The sequence below is a fragment of the Brettanomyces bruxellensis genome, chromosome 6 (genome assembly GCF_011074885.1).
Source record: "Brettanomyces bruxellensis chromosome 6, complete sequence".
Taxonomy (NCBI): Eukaryota; Fungi; Ascomycota; class Pichiomycetes; order Pichiales; family Pichiaceae; genus Brettanomyces; species Brettanomyces bruxellensis.
Window position 1 is genome coordinate 295,171 of NC_054687.1, and position 23,310 is coordinate 318,480.

Below are 23,310 nucleotides of genomic sequence, written 5' to 3' on the forward strand. Positions count from 1 at the left end.
GAAAAAAGGGAGGAGATGGTATAAGAAGATAGATAGTATGAGAGGGTGGAGAATATGAGAATATGGAGAAGTTGCATATATAGGAAGAAGGTGGAGAACATGAGAATATGAGAATATGGAGATAGTAAAAAGAGGAATTTGAAAGTAGGGGAAGCTGAAGAAATCGAGAAGCTACGGTAGGATAAGCTGAAAAGATGAAGTAGGAGAAGTTGGAGAAGCTAACGAATAGAAGAGGTGGGAAATTTGGAAATGGACAAGTTGCGAAAATGTCATTTTTGAAGAATCATGAGGTTGAGGATTTTTCATTAGTCAGAATGTTATTTCAGTATTATTGAAGCATATATTACTACGGTAAAGGAGAAGTGATTGCAATCTTGTGAGCTAAGGAACAAGTCAGATAACATATTAATGTCAAAAAAGAAGCCTCAAGTCTTTTTGGTTGCTTTCCTGACTCGAATCATATCCAAGCGAACCATAAGGTGCCATAGCACAGAAGCAGACTCCAGTGCTATCCTTGCTACTACATATCTAACACTCGTCATCAAATTCATACAAGTGCTACTTAGACAAATAGCAAGCAAAAATCAGTGCAGAATTCGGATCTGCAAAACAAACCTGTAATACGACGCTAAAAAACTCGGCCTAAGGCCTTACTGCGTTTGTTCCTTCAACACATTTTTTGAATACACGAGATCAGGAAGAATGACACGCCAGGTATCCGAGATAACGCTATTTTCTGATTTGTGAACTGTGGATATGAGCAAACAGCACCACAATATAATTCAAATCGTATTTATGGACACAATAGGGATGAAAGACAAAGACAAAAAGACTATATTCACCACGATTGGTCACATTGTTAGAACAATGCATCGATAACACTCGCAACAATCATAACTAATCGATATCATAGCTACGATTCATTGTTTCTTGTACATAAGCATGGAAGAGAACAGGCCAATTAGAGAACAAATTACCTCAGGCGGGGACAAAACAAGATAAGCCGTATATGCGGAAGTGAGAAAACCAAGATGCAAATTGCAGATATGTGGTTTGCGATGGCTAGATTAAGAGTGGTTTCAAGATAAGACCTTATATTGTACTGTTATTTCCAAGCTTCGTTTTTACAATGCTTATTACTTTTGCCGCTGCTTGCATATACATACGAATATATCCACAGCACAGCCTTGCATGTATACCGCATTGTTCGTGTGACGGATATGACGAATATTTAAATAGGTAAATTCAGATAGAGGAGAAATATGATTTCGTATATAAGCGTATTTTTTTCTATTATATGGCGGGCTGTAGCCGGAAACCGGAGCAAGTGTAAGCGCAATTGTGAATCAGGCGTTGTGCGCGACAAGTGAAAAATAAAAAAGGAGGACGAAAAAAATCAAAAATCACAATTACATGAATTTTTAAGATTTAAGTTTAAAGATGAATAAGGTTGTTTGGTTGCGCCGACTGGGGGTGAAAAATTGAACTCGTATGTTCAAATGCCGGGATATGAGATTCTTTTTGTACCAAGTGGACGAGTAGGTGTAAGTTTGCGAAGTTAGTTCAGGTAAAACGTGAAATGTGGATAGGCGCCGAAGCGCCCTGTGGTGGCGCTGAAGCGCAGTTGGAGCGCAGCCCCATAAAGTTGTATCCGCGGACATAAACGGGAAGATTACCTCAACCGAACATGATCCGAGCAAAAAAGACTAGATAGGGTCGAGAAAGTGAAAACAATATCGGGATACAAGGAAAAATTGCAATCGCATGATAATTGAATTTTGCAAGGTCAAAAATAGTAGCATGCTCAACTAAAGGGGGATTCCTAAATAGGAAACCTGATTTCTTTCCTGTGTGGAATATGTGTCTGTTTGATGCCTGAAATCTCAAGTAGGACCTATATACAAAACTTTATAGCAATGCTTGTAAAGAAGTGCCTATACGTTTAATTGTGGATATCTGTCTCGCAGATCAAACTTAACTAACTTAATCTTGAGCAAGCACACAAAACAAAATTATATAGTGGGTACTATACGCACCAAAGCGCCAAGGTCTAGTGAATAAAGAATCATATCAGTCATTGTTTTTTTTATAGTAGGGGTCTGCGAACAATAGGCTAACAAATTTAGAAAAATATTATTATTTAAGATCAATATGGGTTGAAGAGTATTATTTTTCCGCTATTGTTCACTTCTTACGGCCTATTATTTACGTCCTCTCTTTTCCTCAATTAACCTGCATGAGACACATGGTTACTGCAGCATCTATCGGGGGCATTCAATTTTATTGTCCTTGCAGTTCAAACAAGGCAGTGCGAATCTTGATCTTGGAGAAGAATATATCATTTTGTGGTGAAAAAAAAAAAAAGAGCAAGGAAAAAAATTGGGGCCAGAACGGGACTGGTAGGAGGGAAAGGAAGATGGGATTTAAGATGTTTTGTAATCTTTTCTATATGGGATTTGGACCTTGATAATATGTTTGAAATGGGAGAAATATATAAAAAAAAGAATAAGAATCGTGCAAAAGACCAATTTATGAATTCTTCTTTAATGCCATTTGCATGATTTCTTTTGTGTGTGGGGAAATGTGGTGAAGATGTTTTTTTTTTTTTTTTCGTCGAATTTAATGTTTAACGTTTTAATGCAAGGCTGTGCTGGCAACAAGTGAAGTGAAAAAAAGAAAGAAACCAACAACAAAGGAATTTGAGAAGGATAAAAGCAGCACAAAAGTGTGGTGAATTGGGCCGGGCGGGGGAGAAAGGAGATTTAGATAAGGAGGAGATGTCGGGAGCCGAACGCATAGCATAGTGCGCAAGCAAGTTGGACTAGGCAGGGGGTGTTGCGCAGAGTGAGGGACGGCAAGAGCGCCACCGGATATGCGCTGTAGCGCACACTGTTGCTAGTGCATAGCGCCTGATGAGCTGACTTGGCGCATTAATGATTGCTAAGGCTCTTAAGTGATTAGTGAAGTGATAAATGTGTGAAATTTGGAAAATCAGCTTCAATTCTGAAAAATTCCACATTTACCGTTGAGATCCCAATTAGCCCAAATTTACAGACCCTCCACTTTCAGATGGGCTGAGCACATGGAAAGCCGGAAGTATGGCAGTATTCGGCAAGGTAGGGGCTTTTTGTACGGGAAATCAGCCAAAATATTTCATTCCTTCCTTATTTAGATTCTTAATTACGTACATTGGACTTCCCGGCTTTGTTCTATTATAGGTTTTTTTGCTTTTTTTTATCTTTGCAAATTTCTTTTTTACCTTCCCTTTGTTCTCGTTTTTTTGAAATTAGCCCTCACAGAGGGTGGTAGGATTGTAATTTGTCCCATGATCTCTTTTTTTCTTTTTAGAATTTCATTGAATTCGCATGCTCGGATTTTTTCAAGAGGAAAAAAAAATCACAGAAAAAAAAAGGAACAAGTGGGAGTGAGACACAGGATGGAACAAGAAAGGAGAGTCGGCTGATTGGGCTGGAATCATTTTGTGTATATCTGTTTGAACGAAGTCAGGTTTAATGATCATTGAAGCTTGAAACTAACAGTTTTGTGTAAAAATATCCCTCGTAACCCCCTTTTGTCTAACGCTTTTGTTCAATCATTGCTCATTTCTTCTCTTGTCCCCCATCCCATGGTATGGTTGAGCTTGTCTTGTCCATCTTCATTTAATTTCCATTTAATTTCCATTTCTTATTTTTTATTTATTGAATTTTTTTTTTGTTGCCTTTTCTTTTTCTTATCTCACGACAAACGCAAATACGTAATATGAGGGAGTTCAATGCTCCATAGTAAAATTGGGTGCATACGTTCGGTGTGCCACTATGCCCTAATTAGGAACTCTGGGCTTTATTACGGTTGCCCTTCGATATCTTTTATCCGATATTTTTTCTCAACGCAGGTTTGGTCGTGGCTATCCGGATAGTGCATGAATAGTTTTGATTCCAGGCCCGGTGGTAAGAAAAGCCAGATCAAGGCCAGATGGTTGGTAGCCAACAGTTTGCCAGTTAATTGATAGAAGTTGTTTAGGATAGTTTAGGATAGTTTAGGATATTTTATTATGATGGTTGATTCCAGTTTTGCCAGTCACTTAATAGGACCCACAGTTTATTTTGAGCACATTAGTCGGTCTAAGGCAATAACCAGTCGTCATCAGGTTTTCAACCCTCAACGATTTCCAACAATCCCCCCTTTATTCAGTAATCAATGGTCGCTTTTCCTGATCTAAATATATCCTGTCCTCACCAATTAGCGTAACAAACACTATTATATTATTATTATTACTTTTACATTTTTTTTCTTGCTCTCCGACTGATCATGCGGGTTCCAGCAAGCATTTTTTTTGATTTCTCTTTGATTCGCTCTACCAAAAAAAAAGCCTATTCTCTCGTCTATTCAACACACCCTCTCACTCACTGCTTTTACTCTTTATTGGTGTTTCTTGTACCATTACTTTTCGGCCGTTTCCCTCTCTCTTTTCTTTTTCCGATTTTTCGTTCCCTTGTCTTTTTGTTTTTGATTTTTTTTCTTTTCTCTTCCCTCTCATTCCCCTTCATTTTTTTCTTCCACTGATCCCCTCTCCAATCTTGGCGGTAGCCGTAATTCCAATTCTGTGTGATACATCACAGACGATTTTTTTAATATATATAATCTTTTAATATCCTGATTCTTCGCAACTTTAAACTCGGACGTTTTACTTTGACTTTAACTTTATCTTGTTTTGGTAAATCTTTTCATAGATTCTTTTCATCACCACATCTAACCCAGTCTGTGTTGCTGGCATCATCCCCGGAGTTCTTTTTTCTTTTCTTGACCAACCATCTGGCGATCGAATACAAGTAGAGAGTGTTGGTTATATAGCATATCACCTTCACCTACCATTGGTCAGAGATACACTTCATCGTCATAACTAGTATAGGAAGCTGGATCTAGTGATTATTAGTTGGGCATAGTCATACCTGTTTGTACGTTTATAACCGTGCTATTGCGTTACTGAAATACTGGAGTACTGAATACTGGAATACTGAATACTGGAATACTACCAATACTACCAATACCACCAATCATACTATCAAGCACACAATTGCAACGCGAGCGATTCTGTTGATCACTTACTTACCCAAATTAAGACACAGCCACAAGTCACACTAGTTCATCCTACTCCAGTTCATCACACCAATCCACCAATCATCTCATCCAATTCATCTCATCCAATTCCATCAATCATCCCCTGTGATCCCACCCCTCACCCATTTCATCCCATCGACCCTCCCTGCACCACTTCTCCTCACATATACCCTTGCCTGGTTTATGTCACATAGACTCCAAAGCAGACCAAACAAAGCAAAAAATAAGACTGTACCCGTTGCATCCCTCAGCATCAACCACACGCTCGCCACTAGCATCTAAGACTCCCAATTCGGCAGCATGCACACAAACAACTCCGATTATGTGGCCATGCGGCACTTTTTCGAGAGCCAGGCGCACCAGGCCGCTCTCGAGGACTACGAGGGCACAATAAGTGGCCACCTGATGCGGCTCGAGATGGCGCTCTCGCAATCCGCGTACTCCTGCCAGCCGGACTTCGCAGGACTGCGCATGTGCTGCGTCAACTCACTTTTCGACGTTTGCAACCGCCTCGAGTGGCGGAGCGCCACCTTTTCGCTCGCAGTGCACATCCTCGACTTGTACGCTGCACGCAGCGCCATAGACAAGGCGCGATACCGCATGGTGGCCTTTTGCTGCCTGTGGATTGCCTCCAAATACAACGAAAATAAGCCCAAGGGCAAGCTGGCCGATGCGCTCATCCGCCGCGCCGGCTACCGCACTGCGCAAAAGAAGCTTTTCCTTACGCTCGAGGCACGCATCCTCAACTGCATTGGCTGGAATCTCTCCTACCCGGCCACCGAGTCCTTTGTTGATCTTTTTCTAAATAAGGCCGAGCCCAACAACATCGAGCGGCGCTACGGTGCGCTCTTTCTCTGCGAGTTGGCGCACTTCAACACCGCCATCTTCCACCATTACAGCGCCAGCGCCATTGCCGCATCCGCAATTCTGCTCACCAATGTCGCTTTGCTCAACTTGCGCCACAAACACGTCTACCAGCACCGCTTTGGCGCCTTGGATACGCTGCTGTTGCGCTCAGTGCGCTTCATGCCCTCCGCTGTGCGCTACAAGTACGTCGACCGTGACGCGCACGCGCAGGGCGCACACGCTGCGCAAAATGTGCAAAGCGCCCTGGGCGCCCACTACTCCAGCAAGGCCGCCATCATCCACAATTTGGTCGAGTTGGCCGACTCCTTCGCCACGGAACAGCGCGAGCGCCGCCGCAGCGCATGCGGTAACAAGCCACTCCGCGCATGTGCCTCTCCTGTGCAAGACTCCAGGCGCTATCTTAGCCTGCCAATCTCGCCGATCGCGTCACCCACGCGCACCAAATCTGCGCCGATCTCGCCTGCATCGCCGCGCCGCACCTCCGCACAGGGCGCCCCTGCGCGCTCTGCATGTCTGCGCCGCTGCACCATTCCAACACCGGGTTCCACGCCCACTGCGCTCTCCGCGCAGGGCAAAAACTACAGCTGCACCCCGCAGATGGCATTCACGCCAGCGCATGCGCTCCCGCTCCCGCAGTTGCAACTTCAGCCACAAATGGTTGAGATTGCACAGCCGGCGCCGGTGCCAGCGCCTTACCTCTGCCAGGCGCCCCTGCGGCCCTTCCCGGGAGATGCCGCCAGCGCACCCAAGCGCAGAAGATTGTGATTTAGATTCTCTCTGTTTCCAATCTTTTCGTCCGCCTCTTCTCGAGTTTATTCGTGCTTTTCATCTCAGTCCCTGCTTCATTTGTCTCTTCCATTACTTACATTACATTCATTAGACTTAGAGTTGTGCCTCACTTTCTTGCTGACCCACGAATGCCGCGTTTCGAATCATTTTGTATCTTGTCCGGCTTTGCCTGGTGTCTGCATGCTCTTTTTCTCACGACTCATGATACTTTTTTCTATAGCTTAGCTTTATTTACGTTCATCATATCATGTTGGCATTTCTTTCTTTGTGATTATTTACTTATGCTTTGTGCTATGTATCAGTTTCCAGATTATATTTAGGTCATTGCTTACGTATGTATCACGTGCGTTCTGTATCTGTATGTGTAATGCATGGCCGTTTGAGTTATTGCCAATGCTTGTATTCATGCCTGTCAAAATAATAAAGCTTTCAAACAATGGAGTTCAAATAAGGAAAGATGGTATTGTTCTGTCATCTGATTAATACGAGAACTACATCTATATAAAGTGAAGATATTCCCTTTTGTATATCATTATACATCCTCTTTATTATATACTACAATAAATAACAAAATACTATATAAATCTGGTAACACTAACTTTAACAGTGTCCTGTCATCTATACTTATTTCTTAAGTTCTCATTCTTTGTTAAGGTTGGTATTACCAGACTACTTTTATAATTTGGCATTTTCTAGTATACAACTTGGTGTAAGTTTAGTCTAAGCACGGGATGATATCTCAGCCTTATATAGTTGTCATTCTTCTTTTTATACGACAACATAAGCAATAGAACGGGTTTTACTTAGAACTCCATTAATTTATTTTTCATTAATCTTTTTCCATTAACCTTTCTCCATCAATCTTTTTCCATCAATTTTTTTCCATCAATCTTTTTCCATTAATCTTATTATTGTTTGACATTCTTCATCAATCCTCCATGCTTATCTTTGCCTCACTCCCTCCCTTAATAATTCCAATCCTTAACGTTTCCATCCATGCATTTCCTAATTAGGCATCACCTGGGTTCGCGAAATTTAGCGAAAGAGTGAAAAATTCAAAAAATCATTATCTACTCTTCGACAACTTTTCGCGAAATTAAATAAGTGCGGGGTGTTAAGTAGAGCTATCTACAGAGTGCAAAGCCACTTCAATCCACCACTTACCAACCATTTATTAACCACTCATCCACATAGCTTTGCCGGAAATTGCATCTAATGCTAGCACTGCGATATTATTCCTCAAAAGCAGCCAGTGAAGCCTCCGGGGTATCCAGAAAACTTTTTGGTAGGCCCGGAAATAATCTTACAAGCGGAATTGTGGGCCTTGCAAATGTTGGCAAATCGACTTTCTTTCAGGCGATAACAAGGAGCAAGCTCGGGAATCCGGCAAACTATCCTTTTGCCACAATACAGCCCGAGGAAGCCCGGGTTCTGGTGCCCAATGAGCGGCTAGATCACCTCCAGAAGTTGTACCAGTCAAAGCGCAAAATTCCGTCAATTTTGAAAATATTCGACATTGCAGGACTTGTGAGGGGCGCATCGGACAACAAAGGTCTTGGAAACGCATTCTTGGCGGACATCCGTGCCGTGGACGGTATTTTCGAGGTTGTCAGGACGTTTAAGGACCCGGAAGTGACGCATATAGAAGGAAACGTGGATCCTGTGCGAGATCTTACAATTGTCCAGGATGAGCTTCTGTTGAAAGACATGGAGTTCATTGAAAACATCCAAGAGAAGCTCACCAAGCAGATGAAGAGCCGGAGCCGCAAAAACGGCCAGGAATACGTTGATATGGAGAACGAAAAGGAGACTTTAGATAAGGCATACGATATTTTGATAGGCGGACAGAGAATCATCAACAAAACCGACTGGACCGATAGTGAGATCGATATACTTAACCACCACCACTTCTTGAGCACAAAGCCGTCCGTTTTCCTTGCCAATATGAGCAAGGACGAGTACTTGAACGGCGAAAAATCTTCCGTTGAGGGAATTCAGGACTGGGTTGACGAGTTTGCACCTGGATCTCCAATCATTCCATTTTCGGCACAGTACGAGTGGGAACTTGCGGATCGGGAGGCCGCCGTCAGCGCACAGAAGTCGGCGCTACCGCGCATCATTCGGCAGATGCGCCAGGCGCTCCATTTGATCAGCTACTTCACCTGCGGACCAATAGAATGCAGGCAGTGGACCGTGCGCCAGGGCACAATGTGCCCGCAGGCCGCCGGAGTCATACACACCGATTTTGAAAATACATTCATCAATGCTGAGCTGATCAAATACAAGGATGTGGCTGAGCTTCAGCCACCTTTCGAGGAGAAAATGCTCCGGGCAAAGGGAAAAATACACCGTGTGGGTAAAAACTACGTGGTCGAGGACAGTGACATCCTTACATTCCATTCGGCGGCCCAGAAGAAGAAATAGGCCTGGCTTGTATATATGCGTGTAATTAGACTGCCGGATTGTGTTATTTGTGTAACTGTGCGATAAGCGTAGTTGATTGACTACTTATTTATTTCAACTTCCCAAACTAGATTGTGTATTCATGTCTGTCAGATTATTTATGTCTCTCTTCTGCTTCATCTTCATCTCCATCTTAATATTTTTCCTCTTCTTCATTCTCCCTTATTCATTCCACTCGTCCTTCTTTTCCTCGCCATCTGCATCCCGCAACGAGTTGTAATGCTCACCCAATCCAAGTTTGTGCTGGTAGTACACAATCTTCAACTCTGGCTGCTGACCCTCCTCATTCACAACCATCGGCTTCCGCCCAGCCATTAAAATCCTCACAGGGCTGTCGAAAATCTTCGAAAGAGCCAAAATCTCAATGTCCCCACCCCAGAGAGCAGTATTTTCCACTTTATTCGCATATTCCTCCACATTCTGCATGCTGTTCGTATTCTGGTCAAACAAAAACGGCTGGAACACCTCCTCGTTCGCCTTAATGTAGTCTGCCGCCTTCGCCCGTAACTCCTTCACGCTCATATCCACTTTCTGGCGTGTTTTTAGCTGGTCTGCAATAGATGCAAACAAGCAGTGTCCGTCCGGTGTGATTTCGTGCGGAACAAGATTCTGTTCCTCGCACAACTTCTTAATCGCCTGCTCCTCCACCTCCTTTGCACTTGGCATGTTTGCTGCCTCCTTTCGAGCTTGTTCCTCCTGCTTTTTCATCTCTGCTTTTCTCCTCTCGAGCCTCTCTCTCTGTCTGTTTCTATGTTTATGGGGCACCTTCTGCTGATCTTGTTTCTGCTTCTTTGCTGCCTCCTCCTTTGCTATCTCCTCTCGCTTCTCCTTTTCCTCAATCTCTAGCTGTGCCAACAACATCTCAGGAGTGACTGTTTCACCTTTTGTCGCTTCTTGCACACCCTCGCTATTCTGATCAACTTCGCCATGTTCTACCTCGAATTTCTCCAATTCCTCGGCCTGTCTCCGCTTCAATTCTTTCTCCAACTCCTCAATCTGCTTCCGAACCCTCTTCCGTGTCTTTTTCGAGGCTTGCTTCCTCATTCCTGTGGTTCTTGCTACAAGATCTCGCTGCTCTTTTTTATGGCGAGCAAGAAGCGCCTCTTTAGTCTCTTCGAATTCAGACATTCTTGCGGAAATTGTGTATCCTGAAGCCTCTGGCACAGTTAATGATCGCAGTATAAGTTACTTTCGATACTGCGAGGAAATATATTTCTGCTTCAAAAGAAAAAAGTGAAGCTTAGAGGTGAGAGAGAATGAACTGCGTCACTTCCCTATTTTAGAAATGGCAAGAGAATTTTTTGGGGATTTTTCAACTTCATTTTTCAACTTCATTCTTTTACTTTTTTTTTTACTTCTCTTCTCTTTTCAGATAGAAAACGCATCTTCTCGCCTTTGACTATTTTGTATTTCAATACATAAAAATATAGACTGCCTTTTGAAAAAGAGTCCAACAAAAAGATTTTCCCTGTATTTTGCTATCTTTCTCCGCCTTGATGGTTCATTTATTAGCCTATCAATATCCCCTATGCATTATAGGGTGAGTACACAATAAATTAAATTTCCTATGCCGCACGTGAGGCTTTAGTATTTCTCAATTCAATACACCATTTAGATTACAATAGTTGCATGTTCAATAAAGAGATATAGTTCATTACTGGTTTCACTGTTCTTAAATGAAACGATTAGGATCAAGAATAAAACAGCAACTTTATAAAAAATAAGTGAAGTTACTAGATATCTTTCAGCTGTCATCGGAATCAAGAAATATCACATATATCTGACTGATTATATTAACAATAATAATACATTGTCAAGAATAACTATGTCCGAAGATCAAATTTCTGTACAGTCCTCATTAATAACGGTTCATTATATAAAATAAAACTGTACATGCTTGAAGTTTAAAATATAAAACGATAACAACTCTTTATACGAGTAGGCTTGCTGCATTCGATAATTGAATATTTGCAGTCTTCAATCATGCGGGATGAGTAGGAAGAGTGTGTGGGGTGCAAAAAAAAAAAAAAAAAAAAAAAAAAAAACGGCGATAAAATTAATTTTCTTCTTCTCTGATCTTCACTTCTTTTCTTCTGCTTCATAAATTTCCACATATCGCCATTTTGGTTCAGAAATATCAAAGATAGTAATAATAGGTGAAGACCTTTGCAGTAATGGGTTTGTTTTGGGCAGATTCAGTCCCAAATAAGGAGAAATGTTGCCACAAGTGCAGGCATGAAGAAGAAAAAGCGGGTTCGTGCCCAGTCGCACATTCAAAGAAGGTAAGTAAAAGATAAAGAAAAGTTAGATGGAGGAGACATGTCTGGAAAAATTCATTGAAGAGGATGTAAACATTTGAGACACGTATAAAAGGGCAAAATCAACGGAAACATAAAGAGAGTTTGATTAATAATGAGATGCCTACCTTAATCAGCCAGTTAGCTTGAATCATAGTGGCTTAAGTTTGGTGCTTTGCATGGAAAATCATTATTTGATAAATATATTCAGAGATATTTACAATGACAGTGGTGAGAATATTCGGGTGTCTTCTCTTTTCCTTTGAGCAGCATACTAATATCAGCCCAGCCTAAATTCGATCCGAATTCATTTGCGGGGTGCCCCGTGATGGGGAAAAACAGGGCTAAGGAAGGGTGCGATAGTGATGGCATAAATCCCCTTAACAATATGCCGAGAAACTTGAACTCAGAAAAATTACCGGGACAGAAAATCGAACTCCCCCAGGAAAAAACTAAGTCGACCATTCCGAAGGGCACAGACGGCAAGGAAGGGGTGTGGGAATATCCGTCGCCGCAGCAAATGTTTAACGCGATGATAAGAAAAGGGAAGGGAAATGTCCCGGAGGACGCGGTGGAAAGTATGGTGAGTATCCACAACTTTCTTAATGAGGGCGCCTGGGGAGAAATTCTAGAATGGGAGGATCCCCACACCAAAGTTTCCCAGGTGGAGCCCCGCCTTGAGCGCTTCACGGGAATCCCCGATAAAATGTCCCCCCGTGCAAAAATATTCACGACGTTGGGAAAATATTTCCCCGATAAGTTTAGCTCCACGCCTCCATTCGACCGGCACGACTGGACCGTTCTGCGGAGTAACGGAAAGGGTGGCTGGAGAAAAGTGCGCTATGTGATAGACTACTATGCGGGCCCCGATGATGAATCTACGGGGATGCCCACTTTTGTTTTGGATGTGCGCCCCGCTTTGGATAACCCTGTCAATGCGGTGGATCGCGTCAATCATTGGTGGGCTTACCAGGGGAAGCCGATATGGGACAAGGCGATGGGCCGAAAGTGAAATCGCGGGGGTTACGGCTTCCGGGGGCATTTGCTCGCTAACATGATTACGTTTTTTTTCGTTTTTCCCCCTCCTCTATTTTTCTGCCTTATAAATTTCATCCCATTCTATTTCCCTTGCCAATACACTTGCTTTACCGCTATATTTATAAATATTCTCTTCATTAAACACCGTAGTAATACCGTAATACAAAAAGCGTCAGAACATCAACACGCTTACTAAGATTAAACAGTATGCCACTGGCCCCTTGCAATTGAAGCAGTCAAACTCAAATTGTTCAAATGTTCGTCTGCTTACGTCATCCAGTCTGTCTCTATCTCATCCAGCCTGTCTCTATTTCATCTGGCTTGTTTGCTTTCTCATTGATTCAAGTTGCGTATTGCAGCCCGTACAGCTAAAAGCAGCACATCCGTGCACACACCCCACCAACATCAGCATCTCTGCCCCACCACACGTGCACTAATTCCTGCAAAAGTTTACAATCTGTAGAACTGTAAGGGTCCAGCCCCATTTCTAACATATCATGCGGATGAATGCACACTGTGGCCGAAGATCCTTCCACTCCATGCTCATTAAACGCATCGCTGTCTTCATTCAGCATGAGCTCGATCAGAGAAACAAAGAGTCGATCGGTCTTCCGTTGGAAATATCCGATGAGCGAAATTATGATGTCAATCTTATCAGGAGTCGCATCAGCCTCCTCCAGATCCTGAAATAACGCATTTTCCAGTGTGTACTTCTCATCTATTTCCTTAGACGACTCGCCCGCAGTCGCCCACCATGAAATGCCTTGCCAAATCATCTCTTGCAATGAAATCTTCTCAGCTAATTCAACGTAATAGGAATCACCGTCTGTAGTCTGACTGGCACGCTTCTGGCCAACACTGGAAACGACTGGTGTAATCAAGCTTGACATACTTGTAAAGCTGGCACGCGAGGTGTCCATTTCGGCATCTCCTAAAGCTGTACTTGCTTCTATAAACTGTTTCACGAGCAAAAACGCCTCCAGATCACGATGCGTCGCATGTATACTTGTTGATGCATCCTGAGAGCTAAAGATGGCAGGTTTAGCACCGCCACGGCCCAAATTTGATGGTATCCGCACACAGTAGTCATACAGATCTCGCTTCTCAAGTAATATCTGGTCCGTTGTGCAAGCCAAAAAGCCACCTGAAATATTCTTCACAAAATCAATATCGTTGATGCAAAAATTATAAAAAGGTAGGTTAAACTCGATTTCGTCCATGTTTTTTACGTCGGATTTCACTAGCTGTTGTTTCAACTTCTTCGGGATTGAAGAAATCAACGATAAACTGTATATGAATTTGCACATATCCTGAACCTTTAGTAGTGACTTTTCTGTCCTCTGTTCCTCTTGAATTGAAACCACGCTACCATTCTCCGGCACCATATAAAAGAGAATCCGCTTCCTTAATAGAGAGAGCTTCCAAATTTCATATACCAGAGGACCCAATACCTCAAGCATTGTCTCCAATCCAAACACCAGATGGCTTTCTGTATCGTACTCGGATGCATCTATTGACATATCTATGGATGTGAGTTCGTCCGTCGAAATTGTAGGTGAGGAAGGGTCAGGCTGGTTTGTGAGAAATGTCATTTTGGGAGTGTTGATTTTAGCATTATGAGACGAGACTTCCAGTCCAATTTCTGGCTCATAGACCAACCTATATTTATGTTTATCAAAGAATGCATCAAACTTCGAAAAATATGCCTTCTCGGCAATAGAACCGCTACAAAGCATGAACCCGTCCAAAAGATGGCTTAGTTCTTTGCGGTATTGCCAACAAGCTGAATACACTCGTGGTTTCCATGGTGAATCCGCAGACATATCCTGCAATAAACTGACATGCACCGGATCAATCAAAACACCAAGTGAGTACATTTTGACACAGGATCTGTCCACTGATACTGATGTTGTACCGTTCTTCTGATCGTCAAGCTTATTTTGATGAAAAATCGATATTCCATAAAGAAGTTTGTCCTTGCTGACATGATCATCACCATCCATGTCTCCCTTCTGACGAGCAAACATTATTGTATCCGAGGAAACTGAGTGTAATCCAGATGGAAGAGAACTAAACTCCACGCCTTTCAAATCATACAGATGATCGTTATTCGTCTTATACCAGTGCAAGTCATAGCCACTGTGAACGTCAAATTTGCAGAGAAACACTGCAGATATAGGTGGAAGTTCTGTGACCATCTTTGATAGTAGTCTTCAGATGTTAATTGCATCTACAAATCATATGATAGAAAATGAGGAATGTAACCATTAAACGAAATTTGAAAATGTGTCTGTACCCCGAGCAAGAATGCAGAAAGTCGAGCGTGCTCAGAAAATTGAAGTAAGGCAGTGCTGCCCAATTGCAAGGCAGTGCTTGAAATCAGAATTAGGGATTTAAACTGATCTTCCGGTTGCAAGTTTGGTAATTCATTGATACAGTTCTATTACTAGCAATTTTGGTCAGCAATTTAGTCTTATATTGTGTTGAGGTATTTTGATCAAGATCCAAAACGTTGCGAGAATACGAATTAGGAGGTTCTTACTAATAATTTAATTTCGTGCAAGATTTATGGCCGACACTATTTTGAGATTCCACGAAACCAATAGGTTGGAATTTCGTGATAAGCAATAGCAAGCAATGTTGATCAGTTAACAGATTAAGATTAATAGCATGTTTTATTAATAAACTTAACTCATTTTATCATGCTTTGTATTTTTTGCTCTTTGGACTACCATCAAAGGGCCATAATAGATATGGTGTTTAGATGTGTTAAGACTCTACGCGGTCCTACACGCATTTCCTCATGAGGCCTTTTGAAGATCGCGAGAGTCGAAAATCTCGGCGGAATTTTCGGTTTTGGGCGTTTAAATGTGATATGTGTGGCACTTTGTGTTTTCACACATTCTGATATTACTGAAATAGTATGAAAGGAACAGTATTTTGGTTAGTTGTGCTTGTACTTACTTTTTTGTTTAATAGATTATTTGCTGACTTTTGGCTTTCTAGGCGAGAACGTATTACAGAAATTTTATATACACGTTAAAGCACGGAACAAATTTTCATGTCGATCTAACTTTTCAATATCAATCATAGATCTTATTTATAAGTACTTCTCTAAGAGTTTGCTTGCAATTTTCTCTCATTTGCAAGATTCACCCGCAGTCCTCGGCCCATTTTTCTCATTAAGTCCATTCGTGACTTTTAATCATTTTATGTCAACGTCACCAGGAGTCTTCTCGTCATTCCCGTATGATTCCCCTGATTTTTTCACATTCAATGCACCGTTTGCAAAGTCGAAGAGACCACGGTCAGTTGTATCTCCCCTGCAATCTTTTCAAGCGTTGAAAAAGAGACGTACAAAGTATGATGAGCAGACATTTACGTATCAGATATCGCAAAGAATATTACAGGGAGGAGCTTCGATCCCTGATATTGTCATAATGCAGGCCCATCTCCAAAAATTGCATCTAAATGACATCATTAATGAGATAATGAAGGCAGGGTACATGGAGCACGGTTCACTAGATATCAAATATACACGTCTGTTAAGCTTGACTGATAACAGTTGGCCAACTGTAATATTTACTTTCCCTTGGAACAGCCATGAATTTGCCTCAACACTCTACAGGGTAATAAGGTCGGGAAATGTGTCCAAGAATATCACATGGATTGGTGTTACACCAAGCACATGGAACGATTTAAATGATTTACCATTTCCGCTCGTTCAAGACAGTGACGGACGTATCTCTCGCAAGTTAGGCATGTTAGATCCCCTTGGTGGTGATGTTTACCCCTTAAACAGTATCATAATATTTGATAAGAATGGTGTGGAGACTATTCGACTCAGACTAAGGTATGACAGCGGTTTATATTATGACTTCGGAGAAGGTCATTCACTTCCGGAAACTTTGTCTGATGTGCTTAACTATTGCAGTGAATGAATAGCACTGTATTTGTACGCCTGAAGATTGAACAATAGTAGTGTTTCCAGTACTTTTCTTTTGGCACACGTTTCTGGATAGAACATAAATCGTATCTTCCTTGTTACATTTACAAATTCTTACATTGTACATTTATATATTTGCATACCCACACTATACATTTACATACTCACACTATATATTTACATACTCACACTATATATTTACATACTTACACTATATATTTGCATACTCACACTATATATTGAACAACCCTCTTAATTGTAAGTTCTGTACAACTCAAAGTATTGAGCACAGATACCATACAACATTCTATTTATAAATACAGTTTTACAAAATTCTAAATGGGTCCCACGAAGTGTTTCTGGTTCATCTCTTATTAATATATGTTTGGGTATGGTTTCCCAGCTTTTGATTTGATCGTAGTATGGAAGTCATAATCCAAAAGCTAACCCGTAACAGAATATCAATTTAAGTGAAGAACTCTGGTAAGTAAAGGAAGGAAAGTGTGATTGGATTAGTTTTAGCAGATCCATTCAGTAGATTCAGTAGATTATTGAAGATTTGTTATAAGCAATAATGTTGATTGTGAAATATAGTGTTGTCCCAGATTGAAGTCTATTTAAAAAGTATGCGATAAATCTGATACACATAATTTTGTCTACTTAAAAATACAAACGTCAAGAACTTTCTGTTATGTTTTCACACAAGTTATATAAAAGACAAAACAAGGCGTGTTTAAATGCGTTCAAATCAATTAAAAATGGCGATGATCCCTCTGAAATCAGAGAGTCTAAAAACTATGTCCCAACCGGATGAGACAACTTATATCCGGTAACATGTGAAAGTAAAGAGCATTTCAGACAATCAAGCCAATGAGGGCTGAAATCACAAGTGTGATGGCATAGTCAGCCCTTGTACCAGCCCCTTCATAAATAGCAACACTCGATGCAATTGCATACTCTGAAGAGGATGATTTCGATTCAGATGGTATGTATATTGATGTGTATTTGGACTCGAATGTGGATGTGGGTGTTGATGTGCCTTTTCCTTTTTCCGCGGTTGAAACAATCACATTTGACTGATATTGCGGTTTAGATGAAGTGCCAGCTTCTTCTTTTGACGTATATCCAGATTCTGTTACTGAGACAGCAATGTTCGTAATAGGCGATGTGGAAACAATATCAGGCGACTCCGTCATTGCTCCGTTTGCTGCTCCCCCACTAATAGTAGTAACACTGAGAGTTGTGGCTGTCGAACTGCACTTAACATCAGTAGTTATCAAGGTACTGACCCAGCCAGCTGTGTCCCCAGAACTTTCTTCCACAGTTGAACTTGAACTATTTGTATAGAATCCATACGTTTCCGACTTTGCATACCCTGTGGAGATGGTTTCTATGTTAGTGTCTGAGCTGAAAGGTTCTTCCACAAAAATAACACTACTTGTAAGGACCTCATTATTGGATGTAAATGTTGAAATCTTAGTTGTTGTAGATTTGCAAGAGACATCAGTGGTCACAGTGACAATGGATAATTCCGGCTTTTCGATAAGTATTACTTCACCAGTGGTGACTTTTCCTTCAGAGGTATAAGTAGTCTCGATGTTAGTAGTAGTCACAAAGTCAACATCCGTAGTTGTGGTGACTATAGGAAGTGATGGTTCCTCGATGAGTACAACCCTTCCAAAAATAGTTCTTCCTGATGATGTATATGTACAAGTAACAGTAGCAGTAGTTGGAGTATTAATGTCTGCGGTAGTAGTAATGGTAATAGGATAAGGTTCCTTCACAATCGCAACACTGCTGGTCACCGCGTTATCACCTGATGCGTAAGTTGTGGCAACAGTGACTGTAGTAACGGAATTGATGTCTGTAGCAATAGTAATTGACAAAATACTTGAGTCCCCAGTAGATTCAACCTCGCTAGTGATTGCACTATTATCTGATAAGTATGAAGTGGTGGTACTAGTACCAGAGACAGTCGAAAGCAGTGAATCCGTGTCAACAACAATGGTGCTGGTAATAGTACTGTCTCCAGATGTGTACGTAGTAGTAAGAGCAGTAGTTGTAGCATTAATATGCGAAGTGGTGATGGTACCCGAAAGTGGTGGTTCCTTAACAACCACAACTGTACTGGTGATGGTACTGTCTCCAGATGTGTATGTGGTAGCAACAGTTGTTGTTGTAGCAGCATCGATATCTTCAGTAGCAGTGACGGTCTTATAAAGATATGGCATTCCCACAAGTACAAATCTTCTAACAAAAACCTTTCCTGCTATAGTGTAAGTCCTAGCGACAGTAGTAGTTGTAGCAACATCAATATCTTCAGTAGTAGTGGTGGTAAAGAAAGGTGATTCCTCAACAGGTACAACTGTTGTAGTAATAGTACTGTCTCCAGATGTGTACGTAGTAGTAAGAGCAGTAGTTGTAGCATTAATATGCGAAGTGGTGGTGGTACCCGAAAGTTGTGGTTCCTCAACAACTACAACTGTAGTGGTGATGTTACTATCCCCAGATGTGTATGTAGTACCGACAGTAGTAGTTGTAACAGCATCAACATCTTCAGTAGTAGTGGTAGTCGAAAGTGGTGGTTCCTCAACTAGGACAACTGTAGTGGTGATAGTACTATCCCCAGATGTGTATGTAGTACCGACAGTAGTAGCTGTAACAGCATCAACATCTTCAGTAGTAGTGGTAGTCGAAAGTGGTGGTTCCTCAACTAGGACAACTGTAGTGGTGATAGTACTATCCCCAGATGTGTATGTAGTACCGACAGTAGTAGCTGTAACAGCATCAACATCTTCAGTAGTAGTGGTGGTCGAAAGTGGTGGTTCCTCAACTAGGACAACTGTAGTGGTGATGGTACTATCCCCAGATGTGTATGTAGTACCGACAGTAGTAGTTGTAACAGCATCAACATCTTCAGTAGTAGTGGTGGTCGAAAGTGGTGGTTCCTCAACTAAAACAACTGTTGTCGTAATAGTACTTTCTCCAGATGTATATGTAGTAGCAACAGTTGTGGTTGTGATTGCATCAACATCGGTATGAGTAGTGGTGGTCGAAAGTGGTGGTTCCTCAACTAAAACAACTGTTGTCGTAATAGTACTTTCTCCAGATGTATATGTAGTAGCAACAGTTGTGGTTGTGATTGCATCAACATCGGTATGAGTAGTGGTGGTCGAAAGTGGTGGTTCCTCAACTAAAACAACTGTTGTCGTAATAGTACTTTCTCCAGATGTATATGTAGTAGCAACAGTTGTGGTTGTGATTGCATCAACATCGGTATGAGTAGTGGTGGTCGAAAGTGGTGGTTCCTCAACTAAAACAACTGTTGTCGTAATAGTACTTTCTCCAGATGTATATGTAGTAGCAACAGTTGTGGTTGTGATTGCATCAACATCGGTATGAGTAGTGGTGGTCGAAAGTGGTGGTTCCTCAACTAGGACAACTGTTGTCGTAATAGTACTATCCCCAGATGTGTATGTAGTACCGACAGTAGTAGTTGTAACAGCATCAACATCTTCAGTAGTAGTGGTGGTCGAAAGTGGTGGTTCCTCAACTAGGACAACTGTAGTGGTGATGGTACTTTCTCCAGATGTGTATGTAGTACCGACAGTAGTAGTTGTAACAGCATCAACATCTTCAGTAGTAGTGGTAGTCGAAAGTGGTGGTTCCTCAACTAGGACAACTGTAGTGGTGATGGTACTATCCCCAGATGTGTATGTAGTACCGACAGTAGTAGTTGTAACAGCATCAACATCTTCAGTAGTAGTGGTGGTCGAAAGTGGTGGTTCCTCAACTAAAACAACTGTTGTCGTAATAGTACTTTCTCCAGATGTATATGTAGTAGCAACAGTTGTGGTTGTGATTGCATCAACATCGGTATGAGTAGTGGTGGTCGAAAGTGGTGGTTCCTCAACTAAAACAACTGTTGTCGTAATAGTACTTTCTCCAGATGTATATGTAGTAGCAACAGTTGTGGTTGTGATTGCATCAACATCGGTATGAGTAGTGGTGGTCGAAAGTGGTGGTTCCTCAACTAAAACAACTGTTGTCGTAATAGTACTTTCTCCAGATGTATATGTAGTAGCAACAGTAGTAGTTGTGATTGCATCAACATCGGTATGAGTAGTGGTGGTCGAAAGTGGTGGTTCCTCAACTAAAACAACTGTTGTCGTAATAGTACTTTCTCCAGATGTATATGTAGTAGCAACAGTTGTGGTTGTGATTGCATCAACATCGGTATGAGTAGTGGTGGTCGAAAGTGGTGGTTCCTCAACCAAAACAACTGTTGTCGTAATAGTACTTTCTCCAGATGTGTATGTAGTACCGACAGTAGTAGTTGTAGGGCTGTCAATATTCATCGTAGTGGTAATCGTATTAGGAGGTAAAGTAACAGTAACAGTTGTACATGCTCCATCTATATTGACAAACTGATAAACATAATCGTCGAACTCCGTAATACTATTACCAGATGGATCCACCACAATAAAATTAAGAAGTCCTCTTGTGTGAGCATTGACATACCTTATCTTTATTGGATAGTATGAGCCAGCAGAAAGATAAACTGAATAAGAGGAAGCTCCATTCTCGTCTTCCGAAAAACTTCGGCCTGTCGCGAAATCTGGAACATCATTTCCTTCATCGCTTGAATATGTAGAATCACAGCAATCCAAACCTTGACCAAACCAAACGGCGGCAAAATCATCAACATTCACAAGCTCCAATGTGTAGACACCTGAGGTTTTTGCATAAAAATATCCATCTAGTTCCAAAACAAAGTGTCCCGCATTAATGCTGAAAGTACCTATGCTCACCACATCGGAAGTCTTGGCATAATTATAGCTGACTGTGGGTTCAACATCAGTAGTTATACTTCCTATCAATCCGAATTCACTATAACTTGATTCGAAGAATATTGTACTGACACTTCCATCACTTGTGTCTCCAGCCGCCGTATCACCATCTGGATATGAATAATATGTTGCCCGAAAGCCACTAACACTACCAACTTGAGCTCCGTAATTGCAGCCGATACCTCCTGTAGTGGCGGTAGCCGCCAAGGCTGTTCCTAAATAAGTTTGAAGCAAAATCAATCCAATTATACATTGTCTTTTAAAAGAAAGCATCATTCTATAGAAATTGTATGCCAATCCCAGAAACTTTGAGTTGATATGAAAGTGGTAATAGCGTTCAAAAGTAAAAGCGTTGTAACTTAATCCGAAATTGCCCACATTATATAGGATGTCAACAACTGACCAAAACAGAAGTTTTTATGTGCAATCAAAAAGAAAGTTCTGATCCAATCATAACCTTTTTTTTTTGAATTAAATGTTGCATAGGAAGATTGATGATACTAAAATAAAGCTTTCTGATGATAGCGGCGCAGCCATATGTACCATTACATTGAATGAACAAGAAAACAATAAATAAAGATAGTTATCAGCAGACCCATTATATGTATGTATTACAAAAAATGCCATTCACAGTCGGAAATTACAAACTGTGAATCCTAGCAATATTTCAGTTCAATGTACATGTTCAAATATATGTGTGAACTTATCTATAATTTTGGCTTTCTCCCCTTTTGTTCTTTTCCTATTTTGTATAAGTGCTTGTTCTTCTAGATGTTCTCAATAATTTAATTGTTTCTTTGTTGCTGCTGTTGTTGCGTTGAATGCTTGAATGGCTTAAATTATTTTCCTCAATTTCCCACATTGCAGTAGTTGTTTTTCTTTACAGTTATTCTCAATAATAGCATATCACATTTTGGAAAATGAGCATTTATGCAGTTCATAGTTATATGTTATCATAAAAAGTCGGATTACACTCTATTATTACGGCTATTTTAATTCCTTGTCATCTATCTTATTTTTCATTTATTTCTTCTCAAAATGAATAAAAAAATGGATAAACCGCTTTCATCGACTTTTGAGCCCTTTTTTCATCTAAGGTGCCAACTGGAGCAGGAATTTGGTATATTTTCTTTGCATTCTATTAATTTACAATTTTATTAGTAAGATAATATATGTCCTGTCGCATAAGTTAATATTTTCATTGTCTCTAGACTTACAGGAAAAGGAAGGAATTTTCCGCCCCCGATTTGTTGTTTTGTCCCTAAGTTAATTTTACCGCGGCCTCTTATTCAGCAATTCCATATTTCCGGCTATTGTAAAGAGTTGCACCGAGTTTTTTTATGTGGACAGAAGTTTTTGTGAATGAGATTTATCATAAATTTACCGACAATGTAGATCGACTGGGAACAATGCAAAGAAGTTTTTAAATTTGATATCGCATGTGCTTTTTTTCCCGAACGCATGATTCTCATGTTAACTGATTCATCCTTGCGTAATTGCTTAAATAAAAGTTTTAATCAATTCAACAGAATGCATACCTTCATTTCCGGATAATAAAGTCAATAAAATAAAAGTTACTATTTATTACGCAAATTTATCCATGTGATTGTTTTTAAAAATGTACATAATCGGCACTTCTTGACTTTATGGCGGTACGTATTTTTAAAAAATTTAATTGACCCGTCCAGTATTGTTTAAAACTTGAAATTCGAGCGCGTCCTTTAAAAGAAGGAGCTGAAGAATGTATCGAACTTTACATAGTTTTTGGACCCCTCAAAAATAGAAACATACATCCCGCATTGATAGGCTGGTTGTAATATTGGAAGGAATTATGATCGAAATAATAAAGAATAAAAATAATTTGCATACGTACTATTGAATAAATGTAATGCTTATGCTGTTATTCATCACGTAAAATAATGGTTTTCTGCGACACACTGTT

At 40.8% G+C, this 23,310-nt stretch overlaps 7 protein-coding genes across 7 annotated transcripts; 4 read left to right on the plus strand and 3 right to left on the minus strand.

Moving 5' to 3' along the window:
- Positions 1–5,418: 5,418 nt before the first annotated feature.
- Positions 5,419–6,750, plus strand: BRETT_003580 (uncharacterized protein; the record flags this gene model as incomplete). The annotated part of the gene is made up of 1 exon (XM_041282087.1): positions 5,419–6,750. The coding sequence occupies one exon, from the start codon at positions 5,419–5,421 to the stop codon at positions 6,748–6,750; it is 1,332 nt and encodes a 443-aa protein (XP_041135926.1).
- A 1,239-nt stretch (positions 6,751–7,989) lies between these two features.
- BRETT_003581 (uncharacterized protein) lies at positions 7,990–9,198 on the plus strand (the record flags this gene model as incomplete). Its single annotated transcript, XM_041282088.1, has 1 exon — positions 7,990–9,198. The coding sequence occupies one exon, from the start codon at positions 7,990–7,992 to the stop codon at positions 9,196–9,198; it is 1,209 nt and encodes a 402-aa protein (XP_041135927.1).
- Positions 9,199–9,399: 201 nt separating this feature from the next.
- Positions 9,400–10,365, minus strand: BRETT_003582 (uncharacterized protein; the record flags this gene model as incomplete). The annotated part of the gene is made up of 1 exon (XM_041282089.1): positions 9,400–10,365. The coding sequence occupies one exon, from the start codon at positions 10,363–10,365 to the stop codon at positions 9,400–9,402; it is 966 nt and encodes a 321-aa protein (XP_041135928.1).
- A 1,557-nt stretch (positions 10,366–11,922) lies between these two features.
- CYC3 (holocytochrome c synthase) lies at positions 11,923–12,546 on the plus strand (the record flags this gene model as incomplete). Its single annotated transcript, XM_041282090.1, has 1 exon — positions 11,923–12,546. One exon carries the CDS (start codon positions 11,923–11,925, stop codon positions 12,544–12,546), a length of 624 nt encoding a protein of 207 aa, XP_041135929.1.
- A 394-nt stretch (positions 12,547–12,940) lies between these two features.
- Positions 12,941–14,770, minus strand: BRETT_003584 (uncharacterized protein; the record flags this gene model as incomplete). Its single annotated transcript, XM_041282091.1, has 1 exon — positions 12,941–14,770. The coding sequence occupies one exon, from the start codon at positions 14,768–14,770 to the stop codon at positions 12,941–12,943; it is 1,830 nt and encodes a 609-aa protein (XP_041135930.1).
- A 1,014-nt stretch (positions 14,771–15,784) lies between these two features.
- On the plus strand, positions 15,785–16,513 carry BRETT_003585 (uncharacterized protein; the record flags this gene model as incomplete). The annotated part of the gene is made up of 1 exon (XM_041282092.1): positions 15,785–16,513. One exon carries the CDS (start codon positions 15,785–15,787, stop codon positions 16,511–16,513), a length of 729 nt encoding a protein of 242 aa, XP_041135931.1.
- An 859-nt stretch (positions 16,514–17,372) lies between these two features.
- On the minus strand, positions 17,373–21,644 carry BRETT_003586 (uncharacterized protein; the record flags this gene model as incomplete). Its single annotated transcript, XM_041282093.1, has 1 exon — positions 17,373–21,644. The coding sequence occupies one exon, from the start codon at positions 21,642–21,644 to the stop codon at positions 17,373–17,375; it is 4,272 nt and encodes a 1,423-aa protein (XP_041135932.1).
- Positions 21,645–23,310: the final 1,666 nt, after the last annotated feature.